This window comes from Aspergillus ibericus (genome assembly GCF_003184845.1).
Source record: "Aspergillus ibericus CBS 121593 unplaced genomic scaffold BO80scaffold_5, whole genome shotgun sequence".
In the NCBI taxonomy this organism is placed as follows: domain Eukaryota; kingdom Fungi; phylum Ascomycota; class Eurotiomycetes; order Eurotiales; family Aspergillaceae; genus Aspergillus; species Aspergillus ibericus.
In genome coordinates this window covers 936,434-955,011 of record NW_020292103.1, presented here as the reverse complement: position 1 = coordinate 955,011, position 18,578 = coordinate 936,434, and the positions used below count along the sequence as shown (strand labels likewise).

Genomic DNA, 18,578 nt, shown 5'->3' with positions numbered 1-18,578 from the left:
GTAGGAGCCAAAGGGAGCAATGATGACGACGCCCCGCTGATAAGCGTTAGATATAGTAATCGAATGATATTGTATTAGGCAAAATACTACACGCCGGTCTGTTCGCTCTACCTGATAGCCGGGTACTAGGTAAGAGTGCGAACCAGAGTTAAAGAATATAATTACTAAGAGGCAGGGAAACCATGGCTGGAAAGCTTTTCAGTTAGGAAAGCTTAAAGTATCACCAGGACCTTTCCATATTTTGGAACCTAACTACATCAGCTTACTATTTATTAAAATTAAATTACTGTTCATTACAGGCATGCTGCATAGCTAAATCACCCACACTATCTGTGTTCTGTGTGAGCCTAATCACTGTCATCATCCATGGAATCATTGCTGCTATCCTCAGCCCTGGATGCCTGTTCTGTGAATTGCAGAACCGTCCCACCCTGGTGAACCTGCCACCTGATTAGAGCCAGGACGTGGCACAGCGCGGCTTCCCTCCCTTCGGACGACTGGAGGCAGAACCATTTCGTACTATGCATATAGGCAAACACGTTGCCATCTCCACGTTGGACCACAGCTGTCTGGGCTGCTTCACTCTCCGCATCCAGGTATTCCTCATACCCGGTGTTGAACTTGAAATTGATGAACCGTACGAAGGCGTTGGTCCCGACGATAAGAAAAACACTGCCCGCATGAGTCAGCACCGGGGAGTTCGAAGCCAGGAGCTCCGAGGAGAACTTTACTCTTGATTTAGAAAATCCCGATTGGCTCTCCATGCAACCAGCGCCTCACCGAGGTATTGGGCCAGTGTCTCGTTTGATACCCTCGGCATGGACCTCCCGGTGCGCTCCTCGATATACATGGACTTGAACGCCTTCTTGGCTTCAAGCAGGGCAAAATATGGGTGTCGCGTGGTCCAACCGAGATCCCCGCGGGTCATCCAGCAAATTCCACCATCATCCTCAGCTCTTATATCGGTCTGCCCAGCTATACGGGCGATGGATGCTCGGCGCTCGATACGCGGTCGTGCTTCACGGGATCCGGTTGCGTCCTGTACCAGACAAAGGTTGAGGGCAAACTGGAGGAAAGAGAGGAGCAGGTGCACTGTCACATCCTCAGGCTGGGTCCGTCGAGCATCATACTCATCCTCGTCAATGTCATCCCATTGGGGTTCGAAGTCGGATGAAGACGGTTGGGTGGGCGATGAAGATCCCAGAATGGCGCTGGTGGAATTGACGTAGGCATCCCGCGGAGGAGGCCGCCGCTGGCGGCGCGGATGGACTCTCGTACTGGGGAGGCTATCCCCACGGGATGCTCGGGCCAGCGCGACCCAAAAGAAACCACCCGGCAATCGCAAGAGGTCTGAATCGGTTGTATCGTACAGACTGGGCGGGGTAGCCATGAGAACCTGGGCCCAGTAGTGGTCCAGTTCGAGTGCCCGGGGCCCCTCTGGGTGACAGACCGGGCAGCTTTCATGCTCCGCGAAGAGAATGTCCAGGAAGGACCGTTCGGGGAGGGTTATCAACCGATAGCCCAGCAGATGCCGCAAGGTCCATCTGCTCGCAGGCTTCGTCAGTTCCGTTTCCGTGAGTTGGGCCAGAAGACGCAGGTCCCCATGCTGTTGCGAGAGCCTCGCGAACTCTTCGGGCGTCCGAGCCTTATACATCTGACTCATCGTAGTGGGAGGTTGAACCGTGGGAGAAAACCCCCGCTTGCTTCAAAATAAACCAGTAAGGCGGGCGACGGGGCATCGATAACATCAAAAATAAACTAACTGTACGCCTCCTCCGTTCGCTAGAAATAGAGGGTCGTCAAAATGCTGGAAGGAGAAAGCGTTGGGTTGGTAGAAACGTTGAGAGCACGGCTTGGCCCTGAGGAAGGAGTAAACAACTAACTAATCGCCCCTCACCGTTCCTTGGGTTTGCGGGGAAAGCGGGCGGTGTGGCTGAGGTCAGGAGCAAGCGGCTGGTGGCGGTGCCTGTGGCGCGGGCCCTCTCCTCTTCCGTAATCCCTCCTCCCTCCTGCCTTCTCTTCTCCCTCATTCTCCCCATCTCCCATGAATCCTCCTCGTGCGCTTCTTCTTCCATCCCCTACACCCCCTTCTCCCTCTCCTCACCTCGGACACTACCACGTCAGTGGATTCATGCCCTTTGCGGGTCCTCCCCCCTTTCTGATGAAATGGTGGATGGACGCGTGGGAATGCGCCCAGCTGCCCCGGACTGTCCCAGCCCGGACGCTACTTCCATCAACAACCTCCTGCGGGCCAACAGCCGAGAACGGCTGTACGTGCTTCCGATCTGCTGGACGCTGCGGCAGCCGCGCCTCCTGGGCTGTCACTTCACCCTCGAGAAGATCCGGTGGGGCAAAGGAGACCCCCCATCGAAATCGGTGGTCCAGATCCTGCGGGACCAACACCCGGCATATAAAAGCCCCATCTACGCGATCGCTCAACTGACCCTTCCCGGCACCTTGGCCGCGAAGAAATGCGATGTGGCGAACATCCTGCGCTGCTACAATCTTTTTTCGCTCGGGTACAGTGTCCCCCCTCCCCGGTGGGTCCCGTCCCCCGACTGACCCCATCCACAGCCCGGACAGCAGCCTGTCGTTCTCGTTTGCGCAGCGAGAAGCCGCCCTCCTCCCAACCGACGGCATTTTCGCCCCTCCCGGCGCCCCGCCAAGTCTGGCCTACATCACATTTGACTTCATCCAAACCCTCCGCAAGAAGACCGTGTACCGTCCGCCAGGTGGGAGGCGAAATCGGCCGGTCGTGAATCTTCACCAGAAAAGGCTGCGATCGCTGGAGCCCCCGAATCCCGCTGAGGATCCCTATCTGATCGCGATGCTCATTGCCCTGGCCCAGGCCCAGCGGCGCCAGGCGGATACAGGAGAGCGATATGACGGCCAAAGCACCGCCCATCGACAACCGCGAGCCCGGACCGCGAGTGCCATGGATGGTATGGTGCCCAGGGCCCCCTGCTTGTGCGGCCCAGAGATTGGCAAGACAATCCAGAGGGCAGTCCAATCCTTTCAAGTAAGTCATGGTCCGTGATTATGGTGGGAATCCGGGTTGACTTGTTTACCGCAGGTCACCGTGCTGGCAACCGCCGGTACAGTAACGGAGTGTTTCTATGTCTACACCGCTACGATTCCAACTGAGTTTCTCGATCGATTGGATGCGCCTGCGCAGCCCTTGCGCAGTCTCCCGGTTCCAGTGAAATACTTCCGCATCCCTCTAATGCCAGCGAGGAAAGCCCTGGGCAAATTACACCACCTGGTCTGTAACGGTACATGTCCCTTGTGTGTCGAAGAGGTACATGCCGGCTCTGGCCGCGCAGACTGAGAGAGAATTCCAGAAGACCATTCCCTCCTTGTCGATCAACCCCCTTCCAGGACGCCGGCAAACATCATCCGTCATGTCAGCGAGCCCAGCTCTTTTACCCAGCGTCAGCCCGCGCCCCCAGGATAGTCTTCTTCTTTGCCTCTCTTTTCGAAGGAGGGAAAGGTAGAGTACTCAGCTCCGACATTCGCGACATTCATTTCAGTGCGCGAAAAGATCCCCTTGTTGAGCAGTGGAGACGGGAGCCCAGTGGAGACATTGATCCATCCCGCACAGCTCTGAGTGACGTGTCTGGGATGCGGTCGAAGGCTTCCTATCTACCATGCGGGGATAGTAACGGATGCCAACATACACACTGTGAAAAGCATTTACGAGGAGCGAGGTCTATGGCACCTGTTGCCCAAATTGCAATGGTGTCAAGCGCCAGTGTGTCTTGAAACAATACCGTTGGACCCAATCGTAGAATCGACCGGATGTACATATTCCACACCACGGTCTCTTCTCCCTCTCGCCTGTATTCAATCCGGAGCATGACCACTGGATTCCAAGCCGGCCCTAGGGACCCATGTGACGGGCGTTCTTCCCCGTGAGTCTCCGGAGGCGACGGCCTTCCGACCCGATCTCCCTCTTGTTTGCCCACCCGCCGGAAGCCCAGCGAGCTGGCCACGTACGCCAACCCTATGCCGGTGCACATGGCCCAGTACGCGACGCGATAGCCCGGCAGCAAGCATGCCTCCAAGAGCGAGGCAGAGTCATCGTGCCCGTGGTGGACGGTGGCGGACGCCGCAATGGCGGCAGTGAGGGCCAGTCCCACGGAATTCACCAGTTGGGAGATGGTGTTGAACACGCCGCCCGCGAGAGCCTGCGGGAAGGAACGAGAGATGACCAGGCTGGAGACGGTCTAGAGCACTAGAGCAGTCTCAGGGTCATCGCGATAAAGGCTGCCGTGCAGTACATCCAGGCCAGATTGGCGATATAGGCACTGGCATACGGGGGCCTACGCTAAGCATGGGAGGGGATAACATCCCGTAGTATAGGGCGCGGGCCCGACGGGGGCCCGGAGGCCCCCACCCAACAGGTTGGCCAGCCTACACTGGCTTCACAAGATCCGACATTATGTACATCTGGATCGGGTCTGCCACTGAGAGGGTCTCTGAGAGCATCCATACCAACCGCATGAAAGAGATGGGTGACGTGGCTCCACGACCGCGGCACCGCCCATCCCAGTCGCTCCTCGTTTCTTTGTTCTCCGGCCTTCGCCTCACGCTTTCACCATCCAGCATGAGGTATAAAGACCATATCCGCCCCAGTCTCCTCCAGCTCCCGTACCAGATACCCGGTCTCTGCTCCAGTGGATTCCCTCATGGCCTCCCTCTCCCCCGCCCAGGCGATCGCCGCCGTGACTGCCGCCCTGGCCCAGCTGCCTCCAGCGGAGTCGATCCCCGAAAGCGACCGCCTTCAGCTTCTCGGAGTTATGGACCAAGTTCGCGTTGCCATGGAGCCGCCCATTCTGACCGCTCGCAACCTCTGTTTTGCAGTAAGATCCGGCATCCACCCCGCGGCAGAAACAGACTGACGTAGCCCTGTCAGCATTACGGCCTGGTGGGCATCCGGGGGCGGTTTCCCCCAGACCATCGGGCAGTTGGCGGTGACGGCCAAGGGTGACGAGAAACTCCTGGGTTTGTAGTGGCTCAGTATATCGATGGAGACGGAAACTCCGATGTGTGCGGTCAGCCATTGACGGTTCTTCTGTAGGGCGCATCCTTCGTCTCCTGGCTGCCAACCACCTGGTCATCCAGGCGGCCGATCAAACCTACCAGCCATTGCCGCTAGCCCTGGGGTTTACCACGGGATCCCCCTTGGCGGAGGTGATCAAGCATTTGTTTGGCCTCCCTGACTCCCCCCAATGGCAGGAGATCGCCAATGGCTAATGGGTGATCCAACAGCTATACCAATATGAGGGCCTCGGCGTTCTTGGATGAATACCTCGCATCCCACGAGTACCGGAACCCCGAAGATGCCTGGAATGCCCCCTTCCAGTGGGCCTACCAGACCCAGGAGCACCACTTCGCCTGGCTACAAACCCACCCGGAGGACCAGCACGCCTTCAACGTGGTCATGGGATTGAACCGCCAGCTCGATGGGGCCCAGTGGTTCGATGTTTACCCGGTCGAGGACAAGCTTCGGGTCTCGCCCCATCGGGTGCGCCTGGTCGATGTGGGCGGCGGGCTGGGCCACGATGTCGCGCGATGCAAGGCGCGATTCCCGGACATGCCAGGCAAGCTCGTCGTCGAGGACCTGCCCGCGGTGATTCGGGAGATCCAAACCCCCCTGGGGGAAGACGTGGAGGCCATCGCCTGCGATATGTTCGCCGCGCAGCCCGTGCACGGCGCCAAAGCGTATTACTTGCGGACCGTTCTTCACGACTGGCCCGACCAGCAGGCGCTCCAGGTTCTGGGCCGTATCCACGAGGCCATGGCGGAAGATTCGGTGCTGCTGGTCAACGAAAACACCCTGCCCGAGCAGGCTGCGCCGGCCGGCTCGGTGGCGGTAGATATCCTGATGATGGAATTGTATGCATCTCTCGAGCGCACGGAGAAACAGTGGATCGACTTGCTGCAGCGAGCCCACTTCACGGTGGTCAAGGTGTGGCGGGCGGAGTCTCAAGGAGTCGGGTCGCATGCGTTGTACGAGGCGGTCCCCGTTGGTAGAGCCCTATAGAGAGCCCCGGTCATGTTGAGAATCAAGGCCCGCATGGTGCTACCTCAAGCTTGTGCCCAGATATAGTAGCTCCGCGACAGGGTATATGCAGACTAGACAAATTTGACAGTGGTTTCTACAACATAGGCACTTTCTTTTAGGACTTTGTAAGGAACAGCAAAATTCGACATTTTAAAGACGGCCGGACGGCTTCCACGTGAGCATCCTGGATCGAGTTGCGGACCAAGAGATTCCGGTCTGAGCGAGCGCCCGACAGTCCCGAATTGAGGGCTGGTCGCCTCAGCTTGCGACCAGAGGGTTGGCAGGATGCGATGTGGGTGCTCAGCACGGGGATGCCACCGACTAGACGTTGGCGTCATTCACAAAGGACCACTGGGGAACAGAGATCAGAAGAAAAACGGTGGATTAGAATAGTAAATATCTGCAAATAGAACAAGAAACATTGAGGATCCCATCGCCTAATTCATCCAGGGCGAGTGCGACATCCAGCCTTTCCCCGCAAGGCGCCCCCCCAATTCACGGAACTGTGCCAGCCAGCTCATGTCGATTCCTCATATCCCCCAGCTCGTGGAGCGGCATATGGCCGGTCAGCTCTTTGGCCTGCACGGTGGATCGATAGGCGGTGGTGTGATGGATTTGCGACATAAATGCCGGGGAGTTTTGGAGTCGGATGCGCTTCCGTCGTTCATTGAAGCCATAGCCCAGCGAGGCCATCGCCAGCAGCCCCAGCGGGACCCCGACGCCCGCGCCCACGGCCGCCAACGTCGCTCGGCTGACGTGGTCGCCATCGTCCGTGCCACTGCTGCTACTGCTGCTGGTGCTACTGTTGTTGCCAGTGGTGCTGTTATTGCTGCTGTCGTTGCTGCTGCTGCTGCTGCTAGTGCTATTACAGGTGGTATTGCTCGTTGTGATGTCGCTGTTCAGGGTGTATTGGGCCAAGTAGGCCTTGCCGGCGATGGGCGTGCCCGTGGCCACTTGGATCGGAGAGACGCCATCCGCGCAGCCAATCGACTTGGTGCCATTCGAGACGATCGAATTGGGACAGTACAGCATCTTCCCGTTCACGTCGCTGTACAAGATGAGGGAGCATGCGGTCCCCCACGCGGTGGTAACTATAAGGGTGGTCAGTGAGTCAGATGGTCAAGGGAATCGCCAGCGACAGGGCCGGGCATACTGCCATGGCAGACATCATCGCAGACGGAGGTCTCGTTCCAGTTCTGGGACGTGCAGGCTCCCCGACCGAGCACATAGGGCTGATGCATGGAGGTGCACAGGCCGTTGGACAGGCAAATGGAATTCTCATTGCAGCAGAACGAGTCTCCGTCGTCGGAGCATGGTGTGTAGTTCTCGGCGACGTTGCCCTCGGGGAAGTAGCAGCTGGTGCTTGCAGCCAGGCGCCCCCAAAGGGCTACCAGCGAGAGGCGATAGAACCACCGGTCGACTCCCCGCATTGTCTTCGTCACGCGTGCCGACTGGGTTGGAGACGGATGGTGTTCGAGGCCCAAGACGGGTGTGCCATGTGCCGTCCGGGGGAGGGGGGAAGGGTTGAAGGCGTGAGAAGAAGGGGCGGGACGAGGGGGATTTTTCCTCGGGCGAAATGAAATGGGCGCCTCACCTGATCTCCCTAGCCTAGCATTGAGGCCACTCTCCCCGGCTGCTGGCGATGCCGCCATTCAGGTGGGGGCCGCCGCGGGTGGGGGCCGAGCTGCCATGAAGCCTGAAGACTGAGATGTCTGTCTAATGAAGGGGATGATGGGGATGGCACTAGATTCCCGACCCGACCAATCCAGGGGGCCGCCCCCAAATGGCCACCGCCAACTAGCGTTGACTACTCGACTAGCGCTGATCAGGGGGGTCTTGGCGAGGTCCATGAAGATGAATGAACTCCTGGAAGGTCAGTGCACGGTGCAGCCCAGAAACTGGAACCAGGGGGGTCAGGAAAGCATCGGGCACGTAGCGGTCTGTCTCCTATGTATGTTGATCCTCGGGAGATTTGTCTGTTGCAACTTGCAAGTCTGGATTAGGTCTTCAGATCCTAAGGTGTCTGAGCAGGCGTCCGTTGGCCTTTGGCTGGACCACTGAAGAGGAATAAATACCCTACTGTTGGGAGGGGGGACCACTTTTCCGAGGGCCCAGATGAGTTTTTCGGACTTGCCCTCATAAGGTACTGTGATGACTGCATTATCATCAGAAAACCACCAGCCAACGGGCTTATGTATGTTGAGGCTTTCGTACCTAGGGTGACCGACCACCTGCGTGAACACGCGCCGGAGGTCTTGACATCTCGTGGGTCCGTCTGTGGAGACTTGAACTGATTAGAGTTTGCAGACTGACAATGCCTTTCGGGGGGGGGGGGTTCTCTGTTGGCAGATGGCACAGTGACGCTAAGGATGGGCCGACATTAAGAATGAGTTGCAAGCGATGAGGGCCTGGAGGCAGCCAAGGAACGAGGATGGCCGCGAGCAATACCTAGGATAGCTGTGATCCCCATACCTTTCTTAATAATTAGTTTCATCAACGTGTTTGTGATGATAGGAGCTGGCTGCGGCCGTCGCCAACGGCATCCTATATCTTGGAGGTAATTTCTGACTGGGTTAAGGGAACTTTTTTTGATATGAGTGGGCGGAAGCTTGCGAATGGGACATATGGCTGCTCTCTGGCTGACGGTTACCCGGGCTGGGTTGGGGCTTATCTCCATGGCGGTCTTGGTGAAGATTAAACCCGCCTAGAGTGCCGTGATTGAGGGTGAGAAAGATTCAGGAGACAGTGAGAGGGTGCCAAAGTAACAAGTGGACGTTGGAAATCAGACGCAAAAGTAGAGGGCCATTATCCCATGTTACCATCGATCAAGCATTTGAGTGGAAGGTTTTATTGAGGATTATTATGTATAGAGGTAAGCCCGGTTCCTGCATCCACGTAGTCAAACTTTATCTTGATGACTGATAGTAGCTGGCAGACAAATCCTCGCTGCTAGTAAAATAGTTGTAGCCGGCCTTTGTATATCAGTGGATCTTCTTCTGTTTGTTCCTCCATCATTTAAAGTGTAATTGGTGAATCCATTGAGAGAAGAGGCCCTGGGCCACGGCACTATATATTGTATAAATCCAGACCTTGCCATAGGCTGGGGAACCAGGAGAAGCACACTGGCAGAGAGGAAAGCAAGACTATAGAAACTATAATAATATGCACTATTCCTGGGCTGAAGACTAGTGTATACTGATGACGAGAAGATGGATGAATTTCCCGAGGGGACTCCCGCGCTATCGGAGCAGGTCAGGTGACCGAGACACGTGCTCTGCCGCTGCTGGCCTTGTTCACTTGTCCTGGATCTTTCTCTTCCTCTTCCTTTTCTTCCACTAACTTCCTACTCTCCTACTACGGAGTACATCCTCATCGCATTCATTACTATTCTCATCAAATTACCACTTGGACTGTCCTGTCGACGCCATATTATCATGTACAAGTTCCACCGCAGTTCCTCCGCAGCTCCGCGGACACCAGCGGCGACCTGCCCGCTGCGAGCTGCGCCAACTGCGTGATTGCCAAATCACCCAGCAGGTCCCCCGACGCAACCTTGACCCCGACCTCCCGTTGGAACCATGTCTTCAGGTCCACCGTGACCACCGAATCAACCCCATATGATGCCAGCGACCGCTGCGTATCGATCGAGCCTTCTTGCAGACATTCGGGTTGCTGGCACCGGATATGCTTCGTCCAGTCAACCCACCAGCCTAACTCTAGCCGGCGAATCTTCTCCTTAGATGGAGCCACTGGCGTGCGGGATCTGCGGCTGCTCTGCTTTCGATTTTATGATACGGTTCGAGTGCCAGGAGGACATGCCTCCCCCGGCTGCATCCCGGACGTGTCAGTTCTCTCTTCTTGCCAAAGATTGATCACCACCATGCATGACGTAGGATCCACTGTGTCAGACCTCCTATCCTACGACTGGTTCACTCCCATGTGCAGAGAGACCCCGTGCCCAATCCCATCTCCAGGTGGACGCATGAGATCCGGCTGGATCAGGGTTGCAGCTGGCGGCATGCGAGATTCCTGTCAGGGGGCGATCATGCCCGCATTCCATCCTGCAATATACGCACTCACTGGCTGAATACAGAGGAATAAGATGAATTCCAGCCACTTTCCCACCACCTCCCCTTCCAAAAGATCCAGAATAGGGGCAACGCAAATACGGACAGCCTCCTCTATAGCATAAAGCACAATGCTTCTTGGGCCGGGAAATTATTAACTAGATGCTGGAAAAGTCTTCGCTCCATGCGGTGATAGAGCGACGTTTGTCTTTATCTATGTAGATCTTAGTCCGTTTCGTGCATGGTCATCAATATTATCAGCTGTTCCGCCACTGGCCAGGAGTAGATCCCCAGCTCCAGGATCCTGTGCTACGACTTGTGGAAGTGACAGTGGACAAATGGGGCAAATTGACCCTCTATAAACCCAGGTCCACTCTATAGCCACGGTGGCAACGGCTGTGCAAAGCCCACTCGCAGGTCCAGGCCATTCCAGACGGTATAGTACGCCTTCAACAGCGGGGATCCCACCAACCACACCGCGCGTCCTTCTCCCGTGGGATCCTCCAAAGGGTCGGTCGGATTGTTGAAAACGGCTTGACAGATGCCCGGCTGACCGGGATACTCTCCCAGGTTGAAAAGCTCCCGCGGGAGGATCAGGGGCGGACCGTTCCCTCCAATGGCGAAGGTCACGTCCGTTGCAACCGCGTCTAGGATGGGGCACGGTGCCCCCCATGCGCCAGCGGGATCAATCTGGGTGATATACGGGGAGATCTGCCGGTAGATCTCCTCCGCCGTCTGCTGATCGGGGGTCTGGAGAAAGGCCGTCCCGGTGTCCAGGGCCACGAGACCAGGAGCAAACGGGGCGGGCTGACCCCCCACGACGCCACTGGTATAGTTGCCGTTGGTGAGAACTGGCCGGTCATTGATGTACAGGCCTAGCAAGTCTAACACGTAGGCTTCGGAGAGAATGCTCACGTTCTGGTTGAGATTGGCATAGACAATGTCGCCGAGGAATTTCGATGGGTCAACTCCGCCTAGGGTCAGCTCGGCACCGTACACCGAACCGGGCACGAAATAGAACGAGAAGACGGGCTCCGCCAGTTGCCCGCGCGCGTACCACGACCAGAAGGTCGGAATTCCGTCCTCGGTGGACCGCGGCGCCACCCCCAAACCCATGATCCCGTCCATGGGCAGATCCTTGAACACGGATGGAAACTGCGTGCAAAGGACGATTAACTGGTCCGATGCGGTGAGTGCGCCCAGCCGGACCGTGTCACTGTTGACCGTGCAGTTCACGACTTCCGACTCGGACAGTGGCACGGTCGTGGCCCCCGTGCAGTATTCACCCACCATCCTTACGGCTGGCGCGGAAGAATATGACTGGGACTTGGACGGGTCGAACCGACGATGGTTGCCACAGTTGATGCAGTTCTTGTTGGGGAGGACCAGCTCAGTCGAGCCGGTGTCATACATGACCGTTCTACGTGCAGAAGCATCAGGACGATGTCAATCCGAGTACATGCGGAAACTACTCACAGAGTTTGCGGCGGAGTGCCGACCTGAATACTACTATACCACTGGCAGCATCCATCAGCAATGGGTCCAGACGGATTATGCGTGCGATGCTCACCTGCAGATCGGTATTCGCGATCCAGTCGCGCAGTGACACATTCTCGCGGCCCCGAGAACGGGAACGGACCCGCCGGCCGACATGGCCTTCCAGTTTGATGGTTGGGGGAGATGGGCGTACGGGACGGGCCTCGAGAGAATGGAATGCCAGGAGGAGGCTGGTAAGCCACAGGAGAAGATACCGCATCATGGCCGGCAGAGGACGGACGGGATGAAGACGCTCGTCCTGGGACGACCGCCGGGGATGGCCTTGCTTTATAGTCCCAAACCACCAGGCCATGCAAAGGCACCGTGATTGGCAGCCGTCGTCATGGCTTGCTGCAGGCCAGCCAGGTCATGCAGGTGGATGCTGCCTGGCGGTAGCTCTGCGCCTTCTCAACCGTGTTGTTCAAATTCCTCGATAAACCTGGCCATCCCCCTGCTCCCATCCCACCGTCTGGTGTTGTTTACTTACTTTGTTGGCTCCCCTCCAAAACACAGCACTCTGTCGTGTCACCTGGGAATGCTGCGATCTGACCAACATCGGCGATGCGGGACCCACACTCCTCTGCCGGATCCTGGCGGTCCTTCCGGTGCCCCGGCCGTCCCAGGAATGGCCTGTCCTGGGCAGCCCTGGCTGAATAGTGTTTGGGGGCCCTTTGGACTCCTGCCTCCGTGCAAGTGCCATCTCGTGAGAAATCGACGAGGGAATGCTGAAACCCCGCGTTGACAGCCATTCCTTAGACGCAGAGAGGCACGTCACCCCGGGGGAAACCAACAATGAGCCATGAAGCCGATTGGATAGCCCCGGGGATGGCTATCGTGATTCTGGCGATGGCATGGGCCGGCCAACATGCACCCCCGCTCTCGAAATCCCGGTCCAGCGAGGTCTGCCCGTGGTCCCAGCCGGAATGCTCCGGACGACCCCTCGCAGATGCATCGCAGCCCTAAGGCCGCCAGGTGTCTGTGACAGCCTGAGGCAAGTACCCCAATAGTGCCTAAGGCAGATCGCAGCCAGGGCGGTGAGGATTCTGCTGGTCTCGACCCGACCGACAGCGAGCAGCGGGGGGATCCTCCCTTCTCGAGCTGTGCAGAGTAAAAGCGCCAATAGAATATCTCGCAAGGACACAGGCGCTGGGTGCTCCAGCTGCACCTCGTCCGTAACTGACTGGCTGACTGGCTGACTGGCTGATTAGCTGATTAGCTGACAGCAGTGAAGCTCGGAGAAAAGAATCCCCGCCCGACGATGACATCACTCCCTGCTCGGCCCGCCCGCGGCCTCACTAAGCCTGATCGGGACCGTTCCGGGGACTCGGCCCGGGCACGGCGGCCAGCCTGAGGCCGCCCAAACACCAGGCCAGCAGCCTGGAGGACCCTTCCAGTTCCCCCGACAACTCTCCTCCGACACTCCTCCGGCCTCACACTGTGGCATCCTGGCATGACTGTCTGGCCGCTGCCGGCATCCTTCATCCCTCACAGCGAGTGGCTTACGAGTTAGACCCGCCGATAGCCCCCCAGGCCGGCCAATATGCGACAGTCCCCGTCCTACTCCCCGCGCCATCGTAGTAAGCGCATCGCCTGCCGACAATGTCGCCAGGCCAAGGTTGGCCCCCCATGCAGTTCTCCGCGGGTTCCTTCTGCTGATCAGCCTCATCTAGCTCCGATGTGAAGTGTCAACCGGTGGAGCCATCCCCTGCTCGCGATGTCGACGCTTAGGCTACGACTGCCAGCTGGATACCGCCTTCCAACGGGTCAATCGGCGCGAGTAGATGCCCTCCTCCACCTCAGCATGACAGGATGTTCATGCTGATCAGGGAATAGGAGGCTGGAAGAACTCGAGAAGGAAGTCCAGCATCTCCGCTCCTCCGTGTCCACCTTGCCCGCCACGCCGCAGCAACCACTGCCAAGCATCCCGACGCCCAGCGAGTCGTATAGCACCGACACCTCCCTGGTGGAGAACGACTCGTCCGGGGCCCCAGGGGGCCTCCTGGTCCCGGCCCTGCCCCCACTGCCCGTGGCACAAACGCCCGTCCATCCCTTGCCGCCGCCGCCGCAGCGCCCTCCGCCCCCACCGTGGCTGCCCGGAGTCTCGTCGACCGGTTCCCGGTCCTTAGAGTTCCTACACCTCCGGGGGGATCAAATCAACATACTCTTCACCATGTCGGGAGATCTGTCTGCCTGACGAGGAAAGGGCTAATGTCCCGGCAGTTTCTTCCACCGCTACCATCCCTATGTGCCCGTGTTGGATCCCGCCATCGCCCCGGACCAGTACTATGCGCGGTCGGCGCTCTTGTTCTGGACCATTATCCTCGTGGCCTCGCGCCGCTACACCGACGAACCGGGACTGTATGTCACCCTGACGGCCCCGGTCAAGAAGCTCCTCTGGGACACCATCGCCAATCCCCCGCACACCTGGCATGTCGTGCAGTCCATCCTGCTCGTGTCCCTGTGGCCCTTTCCCACCTCATCCCTCTCCTCCGACATCACTTCCATTCTCGTCTCCACCGCGCAGACCATCGCCGTCCGAATGGGTCTGCACCGGCCCGAAGCCATTCAAGATTTCTCCCGAACGAAGCGACGCTTGAATGGGGAGGAGATGGCCGAAGTCGCTCGGACCTGGGCCACCTGCTATATCGCCGCCCAAACGTACGTGCCCCATCCCTCTCCATCGCCCCACTCACCAAACAATCCACGGCAGCATCACGACCATAGACGGCCAGCTCGGGGTCACATCCGACTGGATGATCGACCGTCTGTGCGACCGTGAAGGCACCGGCATGATCCCCACCTCCCTCAAGCAGCAACTGCTCATCTCGCGCTTCTCGGCCCGCATCGGCCAGTTCATGTCCGGCCATCCCCAGGGACCGACCGGCCTGCCGCGTCCCGGCGAGGTCATGTCCTTGCTAGCCCTACTCGAACGAGAATACGCAGAACTAGTGTCCAGCCTCACTGGCCAAATCTCCGGTTGCCCTCCTCCCTCCTGCTGCCTCCACGCCCTACCCACTCCTTCCACGGACTAACCCACCCCCACAGAAGAGCACAAGATTCTCCTGAACGGCATCGGTCTTCAACTCTACGTCTTCTACCTCCTCGAAGACACCGACTCCGACACCCGTAAACGCGGCCTCCTCCGCGCCTACAGCATCGCCATCGAATCCATCACCATCATCAACCACCTCGAAGCCCTCACCGAGACCATGGCCTTTGGGCCGGTCTCCTACTTCCGCGTCATTTCCATTGCCGCCATGTTCATCCTCAAACTGAGCTACTCCAACCTCGGGCCGTTTCTCGATCTCGAAACGGGGAAACGCGCCTTCAACTCGGCCATTATGCTCACGCGCCGCATCTCCATCGAAGACAATGATCTCCCGGGGAGGACCTCCAAGATCCTCACCCAGCTGTGGAGTGCCCAGGCCCGTGGGGGACAGAGAGATAAGGGACCGGGTCTACGACTGAAAACCCGATTGGCAGCGAGCTTGCTGCATGATTCCATCTGGGCGTGGCGGGAGCAGTTTGGGGGCCAGATGAGTGGCACGACGACGCCGTCGGGTGGTATGTGTGACCCCAGCAGGATGATGCGAGAGGGGATTGTTGACGTGAGACTAGGGATCAGAGGACCGCACCCGGCCATCCAGGATCCGGGCATAGCCGTCCCGCACGAGGGAAGTGGGGTGGATGGCTTGACGCTGGAGGATGTGGTTGATGCGGAACTACTGGCCTTGTTGCCGTTTAGCTTTGAGGGGGATGAGATGCTCACTGCGCCGGGGGGATGCTAATGTTATATTTGATGGATGTACATATGGGAAGATCGAATCTTTCCTACTCGGACGCACGAGGGGAACAAATCAGACGAGACTGTTCTCATACGTGAAAGGTCGTAAGATGAACGCTTCTCAAATAAACTCGCTGCTCGAAAGTCCTACCACTGCAAGCCCGCATGCGGCCCGGCACTCTCCCCGCGACGCGACGCCAGCGTCTTCGCCGGACCCAGATTCTTCGGCCGGGTCATCTGCTCGAACAACCGGTTGCCAAACTTCCGGAACGCCGACGCAATCCCGCCGTACTGGAACAGCTCCTTCTCCATCTGGCTCAGTTGGAAGCCGAATTTGCGTCCGTCCACGTCAATCACCTTAGCCTTGAAATCGATGGAGATCTCGCTGCCCTCTGCGGCTGCGGCGTAAAATTCCTCGTCGGTTAAGGTGATCCCCAGGAGGCCCAGGCTGGGCATGTTCCGCTGGAAGATGAAGGCGAAGGATTTGGCGATCACGCATTGGACACCGCAGCCTAGACGATGTGTTAGTATGGCGGTCAGATGCTGTTTTGATGGTCTCGTACCGAGAAGAGCCATGACCGCTTGTTCACGCGACGATCCACACCCAAACGCCTTGCCTGCCACCACAATGTTGAAGCCATCTTTCACTCGCTGTCGGAACTCGGGGTTGGTGTGCTGGAGACAGTGTTCACCGGCGATCTCGTTCGTTTTCATGTTAATGAGTGCTTCGGCGGGGGCCAACTATTACCCGTTAGTGACTCATTGCATTACAAGTAGAAGGATGACCTACGGCGTCGGTGTCGATAAAGTCACCTAGTCGTTGCACCTTGCCGGTCAGGATATCTGAGGAGCCGTCCTGCGACTCGGATGTTTCTGCCTGTGGGGCTTCCGTCTCTGGAGCTCCTGCTTCGGATGTCTTGGGGTCTGGCTGGCTGGTGTTGGTGTCCACGGCATCGGACCCGCTGGGCTCGACGTAGGTTAGGCTCTCCTCCGCGGGCTCGGTGGCGGACACGGAAATGCCACGAAGGCTATGCCACCGGCCCAGGTCGATGGCATCGAGGAATTCATGTGGATCGCGTAGCTTCATCTCAAAGGACGATGCAGCGACGGTGGCAGCGGATGCCAGATTTCCGATGGATCCTGGTAGTGGTATTAGCTCCGAGAAGAATGACAAGATCTTTGAAAGTACAAACTCACCCTGTCCCATCCGATTCTCAAAGTTGCGGTTCTGCGACGAGATCCAGACCTCTCCTGGGGCGGCTTTGTCTGCTGACATCCCAACGCAGTAGCTGCATCCCGGAATCCCAATCTCAAAGCCAGCATCCTCGTAGATCTGTGTCAGTCCCAGCTCACGGAGCCGGCGCAAAATTGGCACCGAGCCCGGCACCACCTTTCGTTTTCCCTGAGGAACCGGCTTGAGGCCGCGTTGGAGCCCTTGTTCCAGCACGAGAGCCCCGAGGATGAGGTCCTCTTCTGCCGTGGTGCAGGCACCGATAAAGCACCCATCCAGGTGCATGCCCTCCTGCTCAGTGACGGGGACCACGTCGTCCGGGTTGGGGTATTTGGCCAGGAATGACCGGACCTGTCCGAGGTCAATCTCGTGGGTTTCGGCATATTCGGCGTCGTCATCGGGCTTAAAGTAGATGCTGGCGGCTTTGTTCCGGGGCAGGCGTCGCTTCTCGACAAACTCTTTGGTGATGTGGTCGGCCACAAAAACACCCGTGATGCCGCCAAACTCCGTAGTCATGTTGCTAATGGCGAATCGAGCATCACAGGAGAGATGCTTGACACCGGGCCCGGTGAATTCGACGATCCGCTCGGCGGCTACGGTGTTCCGCTTCAACTGTTGCAGGATGTACAGGATCGTGTCTTTGCCTCCAATCCCAGGCTTGGGGGCGCCAACGAGACGAATGTTGACTGATTCCGGGATTTTAAACCAGGTCTCGCCGGTCACCAGTGGCAGTGTCACATCGGCTGCGCCCAACCCGATGGCCAAACAGCCCAATGCCCCCGAGGAGCAAGTGTGGGAATCCGAGCCCACCACCACCATGCCGGGCTGTGCTCGTTCGCGGTAGAACTCGGTGTGAAGGATGGTATACTACAAGGCATGAGTATACAGCTGCCCAAGCGAGCCAGAAGACGTACGTTCATTCCCTGGTAGTCGGTCATCTTAAAGACCCGCTTGGCCCGCTCGCTGGCGTCGATCAAGGCCTGGACTTTCGGATGTTCATTGACTCGCGGGTCTACGATATGATCTCCCGCCAGCCAGAAACGGTCATTCCGGTAGATGCCTGGCCTCCCGAGGGTATCATATGTGCGCTCCATGCCCTATGCATTCCTCAGCTACATTCCAGCACGGGTGGAACAGGAGTCTACCTACCGCCCAGGATGCCTCGGAAGCAATGACCCAATCAACGTCGACTCGGATTAAGTCTCCGGGGGCAACGGAGCCCCGTCGGTCAATATCATGCAGCGCAAAGATCTTCTCACTCAAGGTCATGCCACGTCGCCCGGGGGGTCGGACCGCGAGGGGAATGGGCGGGGCCCGGGCGCGATCGCTCGAATTCAGCGACTCGAGCCATGCGACCACAAGGAAGGTAATTTCAGCCTCTTGCGCGGAAGTCAGGCGGTCGGTTTCGGTCAGTCCCAAGCCTCCCAGCTCGGTGGGCTGGCGGCTGATGACGAGCACGTCGGACAGGGCATTGGCTTCCCGGGGGAGGTTTTGTGCTTTGAGCAACTCGATGACTTCCCCCAGTTGGGTCAGAACATTGCCCTGGGGATGAAGCCCGTGTGCTGCACCGAGTCAGTCCATCGCCATGTACGGTCTTCCCAGGGCTCCGGACGTACTGTCTGCCTCGGAAAGGGTAACATTCCGGGTCTGCTGGAGAACCTGCAGCAGAGGAGAGGAAGTAGTTTCAGCCGTGTCGCCCATGGTCCAAGATGAATATGAATGTGCGCTGTGAATGCGCATCAATGGGCGGGGTGGAATGCGATATTAATACGCGGTGGTCAGCATCCTGGCCATCCTGGTGCCCGGAATCGGCCCGCTTGCGGCCCGGAGGATCGCAGCTAATCAATCATATATCAGCACCGTCAGCATCCTTCGTCGCATTTCCCTCAATTG

At 58.1% G+C, this 18,578-nt stretch overlaps 8 protein-coding genes across 8 annotated transcripts; 3 read left to right on the top strand and 5 right to left on the bottom strand.

The window, feature by feature from the left end:
- Positions 1-239: 239 nt before the first annotated feature.
- On the bottom strand, positions 240-1,859 carry BO80DRAFT_422102 (uncharacterized protein). The gene is made up of 2 exons (XM_025718742.1): positions 732-1,859; positions 240-672 (listed from the first exon to the last, which is right to left on the bottom strand). Exons 1-2 carry the CDS (start codon positions 1,388-1,390, stop codon positions 348-350), a joined length of 984 nt encoding a protein of 327 aa, XP_025579197.1. The 5' UTR covers positions 1,391-1,859; the 3' UTR covers positions 240-347.
- A 307-nt stretch (positions 1,860-2,166) lies between these two features.
- BO80DRAFT_441717 (uncharacterized protein) lies at positions 2,167-3,328 on the top strand (the record flags this gene model as incomplete). The annotated part of the gene is made up of 3 exons (XM_025721216.1): positions 2,167-2,519; positions 2,575-3,019; positions 3,074-3,328. 3 exons carry the CDS (start codon positions 2,167-2,169, stop codon positions 3,326-3,328), a joined length of 1,053 nt encoding a protein of 350 aa, XP_025579196.1.
- Positions 3,329-3,432: 104 nt separating this feature from the next.
- On the bottom strand, positions 3,433-4,335 carry BO80DRAFT_441716 (uncharacterized protein; the record flags this gene model as incomplete). The annotated part of the gene is made up of 3 exons (XM_025721215.1): positions 3,433-3,603; positions 3,678-4,226; positions 4,327-4,335. 3 exons carry the CDS (start codon positions 4,333-4,335, stop codon positions 3,433-3,435), a joined length of 729 nt encoding a protein of 242 aa, XP_025579195.1.
- Positions 4,336-4,688: 353 nt separating this feature from the next.
- BO80DRAFT_346926 (S-adenosyl-L-methionine-dependent methyltransferase) lies at positions 4,689-6,046 on the top strand (the record flags this gene model as incomplete). Its single annotated transcript, XM_025715395.1, has 4 exons — positions 4,689-4,862; positions 4,916-4,986; positions 5,034-5,207; positions 5,272-6,046. The coding sequence occupies 4 exons, from the start codon at positions 4,689-4,691 to the stop codon at positions 6,044-6,046; spliced, it is 1,194 nt and encodes a 397-aa protein (XP_025579194.1).
- A 516-nt stretch (positions 6,047-6,562) lies between these two features.
- BO80DRAFT_441713 (uncharacterized protein) lies at positions 6,563-7,497 on the bottom strand (the record flags this gene model as incomplete). Its single annotated transcript, XM_025721214.1, has 2 exons — positions 6,563-7,158; positions 7,221-7,497. 2 exons carry the CDS (start codon positions 7,495-7,497, stop codon positions 6,563-6,565), a joined length of 873 nt encoding a protein of 290 aa, XP_025579193.1.
- Positions 7,498-10,045: 2,548 nt separating this feature from the next.
- Positions 10,046-11,914, bottom strand: BO80DRAFT_422099 (pepsin-like aspartic protease). Its single transcript, XM_025718741.1, has 3 exons — positions 11,705-11,914; positions 11,611-11,651; positions 10,046-11,554 (listed from the first exon to the last, which is right to left on the bottom strand). The coding sequence occupies exons 1-3, from the start codon at positions 11,891-11,893 to the stop codon at positions 10,510-10,512; spliced, it is 1,275 nt and encodes a 424-aa protein (XP_025579192.1). The 5' UTR covers positions 11,894-11,914; the 3' UTR covers positions 10,046-10,509.
- A 1,296-nt stretch (positions 11,915-13,210) lies between these two features.
- Positions 13,211-15,458, top strand: BO80DRAFT_452350 (Zn(II)2Cys6 transcription factor; the record flags this gene model as incomplete). The annotated part of the gene is made up of 7 exons (XM_025721947.1): positions 13,211-13,285; positions 13,341-13,447; positions 13,504-13,842; positions 13,891-14,328; positions 14,381-14,646; positions 14,716-15,234; positions 15,331-15,458. 7 exons carry the CDS (start codon positions 13,211-13,213, stop codon positions 15,456-15,458), a joined length of 1,872 nt encoding a protein of 623 aa, XP_025579191.1.
- Positions 15,441-18,392, bottom strand: acoC (aconitase family protein). Its single transcript, XM_025717470.1, has 7 exons — positions 18,302-18,392; positions 17,835-18,247; positions 17,600-17,782; positions 16,652-17,552; positions 16,245-16,594; positions 16,018-16,195; positions 15,441-15,966 (listed from the first exon to the last, which is right to left on the bottom strand). The coding sequence occupies exons 1-7, from the start codon at positions 18,384-18,386 to the stop codon at positions 15,602-15,604; spliced, it is 2,475 nt and encodes an 824-aa protein (XP_025579190.1). The 5' UTR covers positions 18,387-18,392; the 3' UTR covers positions 15,441-15,601.
- Positions 18,393-18,578: the final 186 nt, after the last annotated feature.

Bases quoted from the DNA above. Each gene is read 5' to 3' on its own strand.
- BO80DRAFT_422102 (XM_025718742.1), bottom strand. From the start codon at position 1,390: ATGGCTACCCCGCCCAGTCTGTACGATACAACCGATTCAGACCTCTTG. The intron at 673-731 runs GTAAAGTTCTCC...TCATGCGGGCAG, and splicing joins CGGGATTTTCTAAATCAAGA to TGTTTTTCTTATCGTCGGGA.
- BO80DRAFT_422099 (XM_025718741.1), bottom strand. From the start codon at position 11,893: ATGATGCGGTATCTTCTCCTGTGGCTTACCAGCCTCCTCCTGGCATTC. The intron at 11,652-11,704 runs GTGAGCATCGCA...GGATGCTGCCAG, and splicing joins TCGCGAATACCGATCTGCAG to TGGTATAGTAGTATTCAGGT. The intron at 11,555-11,610 runs GTGAGTAGTTTC...TTCTGCACGTAG, and splicing joins GGCACTCCGCCGCAAACTCT to AACGGTCATGTATGACACCG.
- acoC (XM_025717470.1), bottom strand. From the start codon at position 18,386: ATGGGCGACACGGCTGAAACTACTTCCTCTCCTCTGCTGCAGGTTCTC. The intron at 17,783-17,834 runs GTAGGTAGACTC...AGGAATGCATAG, and splicing joins CTTCCGAGGCATCCTGGGCG to GGCATGGAGCGCACATATGA. The intron at 17,553-17,599 runs GTACGTCTTCTG...CATGCCTTGTAG, and splicing joins CCGACTACCAGGGAATGAAC to TATACCATCCTTCACACCGA.